This window comes from Ictalurus furcatus, chromosome 4, assembly GCF_023375685.1.
Source record: "Ictalurus furcatus strain D&B chromosome 4, Billie_1.0, whole genome shotgun sequence".
Taxonomy (NCBI): Eukaryota; Metazoa; Chordata; class Actinopteri; order Siluriformes; family Ictaluridae; genus Ictalurus; species Ictalurus furcatus.
The window spans coordinates 31,033,703-31,050,302 of NC_071258.1; the positions used below are offsets into that span (position 1 = coordinate 31,033,703).

At 40.6% G+C, this 16,600-nt stretch overlaps 1 protein-coding gene across 3 annotated transcripts in view; it reads left to right on the forward strand.

Annotated features, from left to right (window-relative positions):
• gramd1bb (GRAM domain containing 1Bb) overlaps positions 1-16,600 on the forward strand; it is a 124,799-nt gene that overhangs the window by 88,946 nt on the left and 19,253 nt on the right. For all 3 annotated transcript variants that reach the window (XM_053623579.1, XM_053623580.1, XM_053623582.1), the window contains one exon: positions 12,072-12,285. In XM_053623579.1, coding sequence (XP_053479554.1) covers positions 12,072-12,285 — 214 coding nt within the window. The remainder of the gene's footprint in view (positions 1-12,071; positions 12,286-16,600) is intronic.

Sequence of the window (16,600 nt, forward strand, 5' to 3'; positions counted from 1 at the left end):
CGGCACCGCATTAAAAACAGGCATGATTCTGTAATGGAAATCACTGCATGGGCTCAGAAACACCTCCAGAACTCACTGTCTGTGAACACAGTTCGCCGTGCCTTCCACAAATACTGGTTAAATTAACTTCCAGCTGTTTCTTTTTACTAACACTTACTTTTCCAGACTTTTGTCGCCCCGTCCCGACTTTTTTGAGAAGTGTTGCGGCCATCAAATTCAAAACGACCTTATTTTTTCATTAAAATGATACGTTTCCTCAGTTTAAACATTTGATATGTTTTCTATGTTGTATTGTGAATAACATACGGGTTTATGAGATCTGCCAATCATCGCATTCTGTTTTTATTTACATTTATTTACATTTTACTAGTAGGGCAAGTTTTAGTAGTTTATAGTAGTAGTAGTAGTAGTAGTACTTTGTAAGGTCTACGACTTTTCGACCCTAGCCGAGCCTCTGGTATTACTCAACAGAACTGCATTGTGTAGCTGCATTACATTCTGGGACTTTGAGCTGGAAAATTAGTCAATAAAGAGGCTTTTGTTTTGCTCAGTGAAACCTGAGCGTCATCACTTACGTTTGAGATTGTCTAAGCGTTTTTGTCCTATTAAACGCCATTGTAACTGCGTTAGCCGTGTTCCCCTGTCACAGGGGGTTAATGAACATCTACAGTATTACGTTAGCACCGAAATCATTACACGGATAGTTCAGAGCTTTCTTTTAAATAGTCACAGTTTGAATGTGAGTGTGTGAAAGAAGGAAAGAGGAAAAAGAGATGAGACGTGTGCTGGGTGACATTGGGATGTTTGTGCATCTTTGTATGAGCATGCGTTTATGTGCGCGCGTGTGTGTGTGTGTGTTCCTTTCGTTCTCACCACCTCCTCTCTCGACCTGTCCTGTCATTCAGAACTACAGGACCGTGTGTGTGTGTGTGTGTGTGTGTGTGAGGGACAGCCTGTGTTGCCATGGATACAGCATAGCCAGCGTAACACTGCTTTGCTGTAACATCGCGCACTTCCAATTCATTCCCAAGCCAGGTTGTCATGGCAACATGGTAAACAACCTCAGAGATGAAGTATCTTCCAATCAGCGGATGGGAAGAGAAGCCTGGAACAAGGCCACAGTATCAACACACACACATTTGATTCTGGGCTCATCCATGCAATGTGAAGAAAGGTGTGGAAGAGCATCACTAGACCGACTAAAAGAGAGAGAGAGCGAGAGAGAGAGAGAGAGAGAGAGAGAGGAGATGTTTATCACTCTAATGTCATGTTAGTAGATGTAGTAAATGTATAGATATGCACTGGCAGTGCTGTGAATCTGTACGACTGGCTAAAAGAGTGCTTCCATTCTGCCGTTTGATTTATCTGTTGATTTAAGCTTTTAATGAAATTGCTTCTTGAAACCAGTCCAGCGAGGACATCTGAGAGCCTAAATCATGCTGAGTGGCGAATGTGTTTTGAGGGATTGCGTGGACTCTACAGCGCAACAGAGAGCAAGCGAGGTGATAACTCGTAGACTGCATGGCGCGTGTGGAGTTGTTTTTACACTCCGAACCCAGGGAGATTATCAGCATAGCTTTACCACTCCATACTCAGAGAAATTCTCTCACTGAATTAATAATGGTGATTAATAGTCGTTAACGACACATCCCGGACTGTACCGTTCATCCGGTGAACATTTCAATCCTCAAAACAAACAGCCAACAGCTCCTTCATTTCTGAATCATTCCAGATCAACTTCTAGAAACGTCTCCTTCTTCTTCATTGACTGAGGCCGTGTTTACACTGGTGCGTTTTGGTTATAAAACCAATGTCCATGTAGGGCTTACGCCGCTTGAAATGAGATTTGTTGGCGATCGCTCTAATCGTAGCTCGCCCCTTGCGCATATAGCAGCTGCAGTTTCATAAAATACAGAATTGAACTGCAGAACGGTTGCTAAGAATAACGAGGAAGCCAGCAAAGCTTGCGGTTCAGTCTCCGTGTTGTTGCGTATACGATCAAGGTAGCGTAACAGTCATGTGTTAGGGGCTTGACGAATCAGTGAAGGATGCGCAATGATCCAGAAGACCCAATCAGGGGGCGAATGTGGGCGGAGACACGCCTTCGTTTTCAAAAGCCTTCATTTTGGTCTGTTTACACTGGAACGCGAGGCCGGAAACTAAAACTTTCCGAAAGTCTCCATTTTTCGAGGGTGGAAAACGCCAGAGTCATGTAGATGACAGGCGTAACCGTAGCAACAGTTATGCATTTTAAAATGAAAACGCACCAGTGTAAACAGGGCCTTAAGGTGTTTCCTCAGGTTAGCTGTGACTAAACTTAATACCTGTGTAATTGTTGACATGGTGAGGTTTTCTGTAAGGAGATATTTGTTTAAAGTTTTTGGAAGGAGTCTCCAGTGTCAGCTCTTTGTAACGTTCAGAGGTACTAATTTCGTGGAACTTTAAGCTTTTCGCAAACTTCTTCAGGTCGGAGAGTGTCACGGTTTCTTGGTAACATGAGAAGCTGCGTTTTTTTTTTTGTCTTATTATCGTGATGAGAGAGAGAAAAGAGGCTGGTGAAGGAACAGCTGATTATAGCTGCTATAATAGAAGTGAAAACAGGATCAATTGTCTGATGAATAAACTATTGAGTGAATGGATGGATGGATTAACAAATATTTGGAGAGACAGACATGAGTCTGTATGGATGGATGGCTGGATGGATGGATTGGTGGACATGGTTGAACAAATGAACGGATGCATGGACAGCTAGGTAGATGACAGATTTGTGTACAGATGATCTGTTCAGTGAATGGATGGAGGGATAGATGGACAGTAAAATGAATTGATGATAGACATACAATTGTTTTGTATGTATTTATGGATGGATGGAGGGCTAGACTGGTACACAGATGGACCGATGGATGGATGGACAGATGGATGGCTGCATGAATGGTTGGAGAAATGTACCGATGGACCATCAAATGGATGGATGAGTGGTTGTATGGATGGAAGGATGGATACACAGATGGGCCGATGGATGGATGGATGTACAGATAGACAGTCGGATGGATGCATGAATGGTTGGATAAATGTATCAGTTGACAGTCAAATGGATGGATGCTAGGATAAATGTATTGATGGACAGCCAAATGGATGGATAGATGGATGGATGCATACATGAACTGTTGGATAAATGTATTGATGGATAGTCAAGGGGGTGCATGGATGGATGGATGGATGCATGAATGGTTGGATAAATGTATCTATGGATGGATGGATGGACCAATGGATGGATGGATGCATGCATGAATTGTTGGATAAATGTATTGATGGATAGTCAAGGGGTGGATGGATGGATGTATGGATGGATGGATGAATGCATGAATGGTTGGATAAATGTATTGATGGATGGATAGACCAATGGATGGATGGATGGATGGATGCATGCATGAATTGTTGGATAAATGTATCGATGGATGGATGGATGGATGGATAGACCAATGGATGGATGGATACATGCATGAATTATTGGATAAATGTATCGATGGATGGATGGATGGATGCATGCATGAATTGTTGGATAAATGTATTGATGGATGGATGGAGATATGGATGGATAGACCAATGGATGGATGGATGCATGCATGAATTGTTGGATAAATGTATTGATGGATAGTCAAGGGGTGGATGGATGGATGGATGGATGAATGCATGAATGGTTGGATAAATGTATCAATGGATGGATGGATGGATGGATGGTTGGAGGAATGGATGGATAGACCGATGGATGGATGGATGGATGAATGCATGAATGGTTGGATAAATGTATCAATGGATGGATGGATGGATGGATGGTTGGAGGAATGGATGGATAGACCGATGGATGGATGGATGGATGAATGCATGAATGGTTGGATAAATGTATCAATGGATGGATGGATGGAGCAATGGATGGATAGACTGATGGATGGATGGATGAATGGATGCATGAATGGTTGGATAAATGTATCAATGGATGGATGGATGGATGGATGGAGGAATGGATGGATAGACCAATGGATGGATGGATGGATGGATGGATGAATGCATGAATGGTTGGATAAATGTATCAATGGATGGATGGATGGATGGATGGAGGAATGGATGGATAGACCAATGGATGGATGAATGCATGAATGGTTGGATAAATGTGTCAATGGATGGATGGATGGATGGATGGATACATGCATGAATTGTTGGATAAATGTATCGATGGATGGATGGATGCATGCATGGTTGGATAAATCTATCACTGGCCAGTCAGATGGATGGTTTGGATGGATGGAGGGTAGCTGGATAATTTGGATGGGTGAATGACTGAATCGGATGTATAGATGAATTATTAACATCATGAGAGAGAAAAAAAACCAGAGCCTGGTCAGGGAACGACCGATTACGTAAACAAAAACAAGATTTAACTTGTTTCATGGATGTTCCATAACATTACATGTAACTATAAATGGATAAACGATACATCATGTCATTCTTTAATTAAATTTACGGTTAAAATGTATTCACTAACAGTGTAATAGCTGTGGAATTAAAACACGTTGGGACACGTTATCGGATAATAATCAGCTTCGGGTGGTAACTAACTCTGCTTCAGCATATTACCCTGTCGCTGATTATTTTCCTATAACAGCACGACTCCAAGTGTTTTATTTCCAGCTGATATGTCTGTTAGAAAAGCACTGACACTGTACTGCATGTTACTGTAAATCTAACAATGAAAATTAATCGCTTACTCTCATTAATTAAAGTGCCAGTCGTTTGTGTGTGTGTGTGTGTGTGTGTGTGTGTGTGTGTGTGTGTGTGTTTAGATTGTTGGTTTGGCCAGTAGACTGTAAAGTGAACTGAAAGTGAATGATGTCAGACCAGCTCCTTTCATCAACTTTAAATTATTAACGAGCCAGTGGGCACTTTGCGCCAGCCAGATCTCCCTCTTTTTTCTCTCTCGTCCTCTCTTTGTCTTTGTCCTCGTCGCGCTTTCGCTTTTCGGCGCCGTCCTTAGAGCGTGTTCTGCACCGTCGAGGGTCCGTCTCTCTCCGTTACACACCATTTCTCTCCCACACACACACACACAGACACACGAGTGCATGAGGAGATGCAGAGCGATAGAGAGAGGGAGGCAAAGAGACGAGAGCAAGAGAGAGAGAGAGAGAGAGAGAGAGAGCAGCCATTACCATGAGGACTGATAGAGAGACTCCGGCACAAATGCATCAGCGCTGAGAGCTTTTCTTTAACACCTCCGTCTTCCTGTTGTGGAATGCTTCCTCTCTCGTTCATCCTCTCCTCCTGTTCTCTGTCTGTCAGCCACTGCTTCTTGCTTAGAGATGGCGGGCACAAGAGCGCCGTGATACATGGCGGCCAGGTTAGTGTGGAACGCGAGGGTTTGTGTTTTTGTGTGTTGTTTTGATGCATCTAAATGATGTACATGTATGTGTGTGCGTGTGTGAGTGTGTATATGATATATGAGAGAAAAATAGGAAAGGGTGCATGGTTATTTTGATAATAAGATCTTGGCACAATTAATGTGTGTGTGTGGGTGTGTGTGTGTTTGGGGATAAGTATGTGCCACACCCATGCTGTGCTGTGTGATGATATAAACACAACCCACAACTGGATCCACTATTTTTTGTGTCTCTTGCCTGTCCCCCCCCCCCCTTCCCGTAAACAGCTACAATCCCTCTTCCGCAATGTGTGTGTGTGTGTGTGTGTGTTTGTTTACCTGGTGTTAGTTTGATCAGGTATAATGACAGCAAGTGGAATCAGTAAACATGTAGATTAGTGTGTTGGTGGAGGGTAAGAATATGACAGATGCATATATAATAGGGATTTGCTTGTTGTTCATGCATAAATAATTAATGAGGATTCATATGATGTTGATGCATATATTATGAGGATTTACCTGTTGCTAGTGCAGGTGTTTTATATGTATGTACAGTCTCATGCATAAAGCTCTTTGAACTGTGTATATAGCCATACAATACATGTGAGAGTGTATGCAGGTTTGTGTGTGTGTGTGTGTGTGTAAAAGAGAGAGAAACCCTGGCAGATGGTCATTGTTCAGGCTTCTTGTCACGGAAACGTCACTGGGACGAGTGGGGAAGTTTGGAAGTTTCCCGGGCAGCAGCGTAAAGAGCAGCAGTGGTACAGTTGTGCAGAGTTACTCTAATATAAAATATAAGAATATGATGAGATGCTGTTTGATCTGAGTGCTGCAGGTGTAGAAGTGTGAGGTTATGTGTGTTACAGCTGGTTGTATGTAGAACGTCGCTGTAATGGATGGATGGATAGATGGATGGATGGATGGATGGATGGAAGCATAGGTGGATGAGGGTTGGATGAACACAGATGAATGGATGAGTCGATTGACAGATGGACAGTTGGATAGTGGATAGAGAAATTAATGGACGGGTGGACGGGTGGATGGTTGAATAGATTGTTGGGTGAATGGAAGGATGGACTAATAGATTAATAGGCAAATATTTAGTGAGATAATAATTGATGGATGGGTGGATGGATGGAAAAGTAAATGGATGGATGGATGAACCATTGGATAGACAGATTTTTATGATAGATGGAACAATGGACCATAAATATGGATGGATGGTTGAATGGGTAATAGATGGATGAATGAATGGATGAAAAGGTAAATAAATGGATAAATCCATGGAGGGGCAGTTAAATGTGTTGGATGGATGTTTGAATGGGTGTCTGGATGAACTGATGTGTGAACTGTTGGTGAATGAAAGACTAAAAGATCAACAAATATGTGGAGAAACAGACAGGAGTCTGGATGGAGAAATGGTGGATGGTTAAATTGGATGGAAAGATGGATGGACCAATGGATGGACAGATGGGACATATGGATGGATGGATGGATGGATGGATGGACAGGTGAATGGTTGGATGGATGGATGGACGGATGGATGGACAGGTAAATGGTTGGGTGGATGGACAGATGGATGGACGGATGGATGGACGAATGGATGGCAGGTGAATGGATGGATGGACAGGTAAATGGTTGGGTGGATGGATGGATGGATGGACAGGTAAATGGTTGGATGGATGGACAGATTGATGGACGGATGGATGGACAGGTAAATGGTTGGATGGATGGACAGATAGATAAATGGATGGATGGATGGATGTGAGTGTGCATGCATGGATGGAGAGTAGATGGGTTTAGATGGATGGATGGTTGAACTGGATCAATAGATAGATAGACAGATGGACCAACAGATGGAAGAATGGATGGACGGATGGACGGATGGATGAGAGATGGACATGTATAATGTAAAGAGTGATGTACTAAGGGATGAATTGAGTGATGTATTGAGAAGATCCGTACGCTCTCCTGATTTGTTGCTCTGATGCTTCATTACCCCACACTTGTTATCATTTGTGTGTGTGTGTGTGTGTGTGTGTGTGTGTGTGTTCTCTGTGCTCATCACTGTCTTCACTCTTCAGCTGAAACTCCTCTAAACCCACCCAATTCTTCTGTATGTTACTATGGAAACACCCTCACTTTTCAACTACAGCTTACTACAGTGTGTGTGTGTGTGTGTGTGTGTGTACGTGATCCTTATAACTGTACATTTTGCGGCTTTATTGTGTAACTCTTCACAGCCTCTTTCAGTTTAGGATAAGCTGTGTTTCTTTTCTGCTGTATGAAATAGTTTGTTATGGAAGCAGTTACTGTATGTAACACAGTGGTGTCGGTGTGATGCATTTTGAAGCTAACATTTATCACCTTCCTCTCTGTGAGCACTTCCTCTACAGTCTGGGGGTGACATAAAAGATGCTGGAGACAGCCCTGGTGCAGCTGGAATATCAATGCATTGTGTTCTGTCTCTCACCATTCCACATGCTTACAAACCATAGAGTTCACAGCTCTTACACACACACACACACACACACACACCAGCCTTTGGGCCATTGTAGTATTATACAGTACATGTGAACTACTTTTATTGAAGGTCTATTTCAGTCGTTCAAGTAGTATTCTTGTAGCCGTGGACCCCTTTAACTGTAAAGTAAATTCCATGAAGTATGGATTTATTTCATGAAGATTATTTCAATTTGACAAATGTTATTTTTTGGCGCCATCGAGCTTTCTACTCCTGAACGTTCCACTGAAAGAACACATTAGGTTTGCGTTGACCCTAGGTTGGTGCTTGGACCCCTACATATAACAACTTTGATAAAGTGGGTTGTGATTGCTTTCCATCATTGTTAAGAAAAATTTTAAATAAATCATGAACTACGGCTATGCTTCATGGCCCCCTGGAGAGCAACTCTTCTAGATGATCTGATTTCCGTTTATTCTCCAGCTTCAGAATTATTGGCACCCTTGGTAAAAATGAGTTTACCACAAAGGAGTAATTACAGGTGCCACTAATTGTGTATATATAGTTCATGAAATATATATATGTGTGTATATATATATATATATATATATATATATATATATATATTTATGAATGTTATTTATGTCTTAGAATAAATGATCTGACTGTATTCTGAGGTTATGATTTATAAAATATCATTTTTCTTTATTTAAAAAAAAGGGGGGGGGAGCCGAAGATTCCAGTCCTGTGTGAAATTCAATTTGTGTATTTTGCACAAAATGAAAGACTCTGAAGAGTCGACATGGAGCAGCTGGGGGTGGCCTTGATGACTGATACACACACATGCCTACACACACACACACACACACACACACACACACACACACACACACGTGAACAACACTGTCAGAGTGACTGTCTGTGTACTGGTGAAATATTAGAGAGGTTTAGTGATCATGTGGTTGGCTGGTTGTGAAGTAAGCAGTTACATAAGGTGTACTGAGTGGCTGATTCAGCTCTGAATGAAACTGGAGAGGGTGTTCACCATCTGTTCTGTTTGGGAGGGTTAGAATAAGTAGTGGGGTTACAAAGCAGGCATGGGGTGTGTGTGTGTGTGTGTGTGTGTGTGTGTGTGTGTGAATGTGGAAAACAAATGTGGAATGTGGAAAACAAATTCAAGTAAAAGCACTTTCTTTTAATAAATACTTATTAGGAGTCAGGGGACAGAGACTTTACTATAAGATATGTATATATATATATATATATATATATATATATATATATATATATATATATATATATATATATATATATAAGGTTTTATCCTAAAAGGTGTGCAAACTTTTGCACTCAACTGTATTAAATTATGTCAAGGGACACACACGCACACGCACACACACACACACATATACACATATATATATATATATATATATATATATATATATATATATATATATGTGTGTATATATATATATATATATATATATATATATATATATATATATATGTCCCTTGACATAATGTAATACAGTTGAGTGCAAAAGTTTGCACACCTTTTAGGATAAAATGAATATAAAAATCATTGAATGTATGTATAATGTTGACTTCATTATCATTTAATAATAGAAAAGCACATTTTTGAACATTGTTGTTTATATGCATCTGGAGAAAAACGTTCACCTTTTTTATATTAGATTGTTGTCTTCTTATAGAATATAGCCCCATATTACATTTTTCCTTTTGTTAAAATGGGGAGTGATAACTTTTGCACATAGTTGTATAATACAGCCTGTTAATAAGTACCTATGACAACGACCCGATTCTTCTTTATTTTGGCTTATTGTCAGAAAAAGAATTAGGGATGAACAATCAAAAGTGGTGGCTAATGTGATAAAAAAAAAAAAAAAGAAGAAGAAGAAGTTATGTCAAGCTAGTTAGCTAGTTAAGTGCTAAAGGAAAGTTATGAGGATATGATCGTGTAGCACATCATGTCCGCGACCTGGTCAAAACCTTAGCAAGACTTTGGCCGTGTCCTCACGTTACTCGTAAAAGTTCTTATACGAGTCTGGCTAGTGACTTTATTTTCTCTTGATGACTTTAAAACCACAAGGTCACAGCTTTGTCCACCTGGCAACTACCAATAAAAAGCTAATATCCTGGACAGGACTCTACTTGACCTGAGATACTGATTTGTCCACCCTTGATATTGGATTAGAAATGAAACACCTTTCACTACACGTCTCACCAATTTGAATGGGTGTGTGTGGGTGTGGGTGTGAGAGAGAGTGAGAGAGAGAGAGAGAGAGAGAGAGACTACTGTTAGTGTTCTGTATATTTTGTAAAGCAGCCTTTAATTTGGCAAAGTTGCTATGTACATCAAACTGATTATTATAACACTTTTTTTTAAGTCTGAATTTTAATTTGTATTCACATTTTTCAAAAATGTAAATAATATACTTGCAAGAATAGAGGGTTTTTTTTGTGTGTGTGTGCGTATATATATGTATATATATATATATATAAATGACACACACCATATATTATACACAGAATTTTTGAAATTTTGCCTCTGTACACCACCACAGTGGATTTGAAATGAAGCAATCAAGATGTGATTGAAGTGTAGACTTTCAGCTTTAATTCAAGGGGTTTAACAAAACTATCGCGTTGGCCGTTTAGGAAGTACAGCCTTTCGTTTTTTGCAGAGTCCCTCCATTTTCACAGGCTCTAACGTAATTAGACAAACAAACATAATAATAAATATTAGGATTACTTTTAATAATGGATGGAAATCCGCTGGATGCAAATCCGTTGCAGTCAATGACTGCCTGAAGTATGGACACCACCACATGCTGAGCTTCCTCCCTTCAGATGCTTTGCCAGGCCTTTACTGCAGCGTTGTCTGCGGGTCCTCCTGCCTACAGTTTTGTCTTCAGTAGCTGAAAAGCATGCTCAACTGGGTTGAGGTCATCAGGCATTTAAGAATATTTAATTTCTTTGCCTTAAGATAATATTTTGGGTCATTTTCCACCTGTACTGTGAAGTTTTGCAGCATTTGACTGACTCTGAGCAGAAAGTATAGCTCTATACACTTCATTATTTATCCTGCTAGTTCTATCAGCAGTCACATCATCGATAAACACCAGTGACCCAGTTCCGTTGGCAGCCGTACGTGCCCATGCCATAACACTTCCTCCACCATGTTTGAGAGATGATTTGGTATGCTTTGGATTATGAGCCTTCCTTTCCTTTTCCATACTCTTCTCTTCCCATCATTCTGGTACAAGTTAATCTTGCATCAGAACTGGTCGGTTCTGTTTTTGTTTAGAAGTCTAATCTGACCTTTGTGTTCTTGAGCGTTACTAGAGGTTTGCAGTAAACCATCTGTATTTACATTCATGAAGGCGTGTCTTGATTGTAGACTTTGACAATGATACCTCCTTCAGAGAGCTCTTGGCTTGATGTTCTGAAGGGGTTTTTCTTCAACAAGGAAAGAATTCTGCGATCATCCACTTTAGCTGTCTTCCGTGATCTTCCAGGCCTTTTGGTGTTGCTGAGCTCGCCAGTGCATTCCTTCTTTTTAAGTGTTGATTTGGCCACTCCTAAAGTTTCTGCTATCTCTCTGATAAGTCTGTTCTGTTGTTTTGTTTTGTTTTTCCAGTCTAACGATGGCCTCCTTCATTTGCCGTTCCCGTGAACAGCTACCAAATGCAAATTTAAAGCTTGGAATCATCTCCGGACCTTTTATTTCCCTAAGGGTTAGGGTTAGTTTGTCATGAAATAACGAAGAAACAGACCACAACTGGAAATGAAGCTGCTTATCAGCCAATTGTCCAATTCCTCTTGAGCCTGTGAAAATGGAGGGAAAAAATGGCTGTAATTCCTAAACAGTTAATGCGATATTTTTGTTAAACCCCTCGTATTAATGCTGAAAGTCTACACTTCAATCACATCTTGATTTCTTCATTTCAAATCCATCGTGGTGGTGTACGTTGGCAAAATTACAAGAATTGTGTCACTGTCCAAATACTTATAGACCTGACTGTGGTATATGATATGATGCATTGCATGTATTTAGATCTTTTTTTTTTGTGAAATTTGTTAATAGTTTTCTCTCTCTCTCTCTCTCTCTCTCTCTCTCTCTCTCTCTCTCTCTCGCTCCATCTCTCTTCCTCTTGTCCCTGCTCTCTGCAGCACTGCCAGTAATTCAACCCGGAGCAGTCCCGCTTGCTCTCCGGTGTTGCGGAAGCGCTGTCGCTCGCCCACCGTGCCGAGTCTGGAGGGAGAGAACATGGTGGAGAAGGGCTCCGAGCACTCAGACACCTCCAAGTCACCCTCTACCCCAGAGCAGCTGGTCACCCGCACATACTCGACTCAGTCCTCACGCAGCAGCTCTAAAAACTCCAAGGTGAGGAGGTGTGCCTGTGCGGCCAGTCCACTTACTGTAAATCCGCTCCTTCAAAGCAGTGTAGAAGATTCCTCCAGCAGTAAATAAATAAATAAATAGATAGATATTCACATTCACTCAGTGATCTTGGAGTGTGTCTGCATTCAGTTGTTCATTCAATTGTAAACTGTTCCTGTCTTCACACAAAATACGTGTTTGGTTTTTAATTGTGCTACTTTTTTTTTTATTGCGGAATGTGTTACACAGCTATCTGCCGTCCTCGTCAGTATGAGCTGGAAAAGAGATTTTGGGTTTTCTTTGCGTTTTTCTTTCCATCCATTCATCTGTTAATTAGTGTGTACAATGGCTACACACCAAATACACCTGGCCCTTCGGTGGGTAACAACCTGCTAACCCTGCCCTTATTACCCATAATCCATTTTCTGCCTTGACATCCAGTCTGTAACAGAGCGTAAACCAGAAAGAAAAAAAAAACAAACTTCTCTGTCCTGAAAATATCGCACACTGACACTGGAGACTCCTTTAAAAAAAAAAAAAAAGAAACATCTCACAGATAAATTCATCATATCACATACAAATACACACAATTGTATGCATTCGGTAAGTCGTGTAAGGTGTTACTATAGAAACGATAACAAATTCGAATGAGTAATTAATATACACTATGCAGCTGGGACTAATGTCAGCTCAGCTGCTGGTATAGAAAATTAATAAATAAATAAATTAAATAAATAAATGAAAACTTTGTTTCCTATCTATTTTCATATAATCCTTCAGCCAAATTTGCTCGAATTAAGAATTCGTATGTGTGACATAAATTGTGTAACCATACAACCTATAATTCCTATAGTTTTGTTTGTTGTGATGCTCTCTATGTATTTTATTCAACCTTATGGATTGTACAGATTGGGACCTCTGGTGTTCAATCAGTACAACTGCATTCGATGCATAATTTAATAGAATTCTGATTTTCCATGTCACATTATTGCATCGCGACACATCATGCCATGAAGCACTGTTACACCCTTAGTAAGGTCCAGTACTGAATGTCCTCTTCCCCTGATCCTTTGTGTCCAGCTGAACTGAAAGAACAGCCCTGGATAGTTTACTGTGTGCACCGTCTGTGTACAGGACTGAAACGGCTGCTGATTGCCTCGGAAAGCCGGGTGAAGCAATCCGTTCAAGTGGCCTGTTGAAATCATATAGAGTCGTATAAAATCTCGTCCACTGACCCAGTTAGACTCTTGACCTCCAGACCACAGGGAACACCGTCCGTGTCATTCAGACCCTTCACCAGAATAGTGCTAGTGTTAATGTTAACCTTAATACCATATGAGCTTATGAATGCGACTGAATAAAACAAAAGTGGAAATAGATAGATGGAGAGAAGGATACAGGGCAGATTGAATGGATGGATGGATGGGAGGCTGGTTAAATAGATGGATGGATGGATGGAAGGAAGGAAGGAAGACTGGCTAATTGGATGAACAGGTGAATCCATGGATAAGTAGTCTGATGGAGAAAAGCATGGATGGAAAATAAACAGGCAGATGGATGAATGCATAGACAGACTGATGGATGGATGGTTTAATTAATGATTAGACAGAGAAGAGCATGATTGAATGGATGGATGGATGGATGGATGGAATAACCATTAGATGGATGGAGAGCTGGGTGGAGGAATGGATGGATAGAAGAATGAAAGAATGACAGATGACCAGGTAGATTGATATTAGATAGAGGGTTACATGGCTGGATGGATGAAAGTCTGCCTACATGCACCAGACATGGATGGATGGATGGATGGATGGATGGAGAACTGGATAGAGGGATGGTTAGGCAGAAGGATGGATGTTAAATGCAATAAACGGATCCTGTCATTTTCCACGCTTGACTTTCTTTTAATCTTTAGTTCATTCTTCTTACTTCCTTCCGTTTCCTTTCTTTTCTTTCTTTCACCTCGTCATTCAGTGTCGGTCTTTGATCGAGAAAATCTCTGTGATATAAAAGTGACTCTTTGCGTTCTCTTGCACTTTGTCTTGTTGTCATTCTGTTTTTCTGTTGCATTTTTTTCTGATTTCTTTCTTCTTCTCCTCACTGCATGCTAGTCTCACAAGCGACTGTCCAAAGTAAGCATTTCTCTTTTCCATTGTTTGTTTATGTGTCCTTCATTATACGCTTATGTGTAATGCATTGCACACAAATGGCTGCTAGTCGAATTTGTTGCATTAACACTACACACACACACACACACACACACACACACACACACTATATGTGAATGTGTATTCTGTGTTTTGTTTTCAGTGTGTGTGTGTGTGTGTGTGTGTGTGTGTGTGCGCGTGTGTGTATTGCCTTTTTGTCGTATGATTAATTCCACCCCTGAGATGCAAAATTTTATTTACTAAGAATGACACCTTGTACTTTTTATCCATTTATAGTTGCTTGCTTTATTTATTTATTTATTGATTGGTTGATTGATTGATTGATTGATTACTTTTTGCAAAGTTAGTACCACAAAAGAAAATGCAGATTATCACTTTACAGAGAACCCGCAGAGCACGATGTCTTCCGTCCTGAAGACTTTCTAAAGATACAAAGCTCTGACACTGGAGACTCCTTCCATTAATGTTAAAAAAAAAAGAATTCCTTACTGACAATATCAGCACATCAACGATTATAAACTTAGGGTTAGGGTTAGACAACATCACGTTGTCTAACCCGCTTATGTGGAGCACCAGCCCGATAAGTCCGTACGTTTGCTGTTGCTATGGGAACAATGACGTATTTAGAGCGATCGCATTGATATAAACTACAGAATTACAACCAGCAGAGGTGCTGTTATAGAATCAACCCCTTAATCAACCCCTTCTGACCAACCGGAATTGAGAATTCAGCAGCTTTGTGGTACAGACACGGGTTATTATTGCGTTCAGGATTGGGTGGGCTTTTCCTTCAGTGTAGCGTTCGCTCGGTGTACAACATTCTGAAGCGCAGTGCGGGTCGGTTCAGTGGACTTCCACCATTACGTCAACACACAGAGCTGCCACCCACCCACTGCTACAGCCTTCCAGTTCTGCACTGCAACACAACTCACCGTTCACTCGCACACTCGCTTCATACCGCTCTTTCACCCTTATTCATTTCTGTCCGTCTGTCTCTTTTGTTCGTTTCTTTACGTAACACGACCGCACACATTGTGTTCCATACTGTATGTGTTCATTGCGCTTGCCATTACTTTTAACAGCCACTCTTTCTCTTTTCTGCTCTGTCTGTTGATGTCATCCTGTCTTCGCTTTCACCTTTGCAGTATGACAGACTAAACCTGATCAAAGTAAGCATTGCTTTTGAATCATTTCACCTCTGATCCTTATGCTATATGGAATTCCATTTGTGGCGTATCGAACGTAGCTTTTCAAGAAACGATCAAAAATATACGACGAGAAAGAAGAAAATATCACCGAAAAATGTCTCCAAATAAATAAACAGCGTTCTTTGTTTTCTAAGCTTCCTTTTTGGTTTATGAATGCGCTGCCAGAGTTTACGCTCCGCATTCTGGCACAAACCTCTCGTGTGGGTGGGGTTTACCCTCATTGGCTAGTGAGTTTTGGATGGACAGCTCCCTGACCAGGAAGTAGAGACTTCAGTGGGGAGCGTTCTGGATGCGGTTCTCTTTATAGTTATAGTGTTTTTACTTTGTAGAGGAAATCACTTACGTACTTAGTCAGTATATTATTAATTAATCTCCGAGGTTTGGGTAGTCTCATGCGACTATTTTATTTTATTTATTTTTTCGGTTTCAGTGTTTTTCTTCTTCCTCGTTGTATATTTTTTGTTCGTTTCTTGAAAAGTTTTGTTCGATACCTTTTGGCACAAATTTCATTCCATAATGCTATTCCACTATCCTACAATAGAGCTAAACAGTGCGGACATTAAAATTCATTCCTGCTGCGGTTTTGTCCAGTCAGTACTGAGGGAGTCTGATGTGAGACACAGCACTACGCTAGGTGAATTAGCCCGGCTAAAACCACTCAAAGTGAAGAACATCTCAACTTGAGCAACATAATGTGAAACATAAAAGTACTTGTAGACAAGGTTTTTAACGCAATGGCAATGTATCTGTATCTGTTTCGTTCTCCAGATAGTCTTTTTATGTGCATTTGAATTAAAACATGAAGTGGGCATGGCCTAAACAGTCATTTTAATGATTGTTTTTTTTTGAAAATTACTTTATTATTTGACTACGTCCCCAGAAACACTGGGGGGAAAAAACCCAAACACCTAGGGCTATGGGTTAGGGTAAGGGATGGGGGTT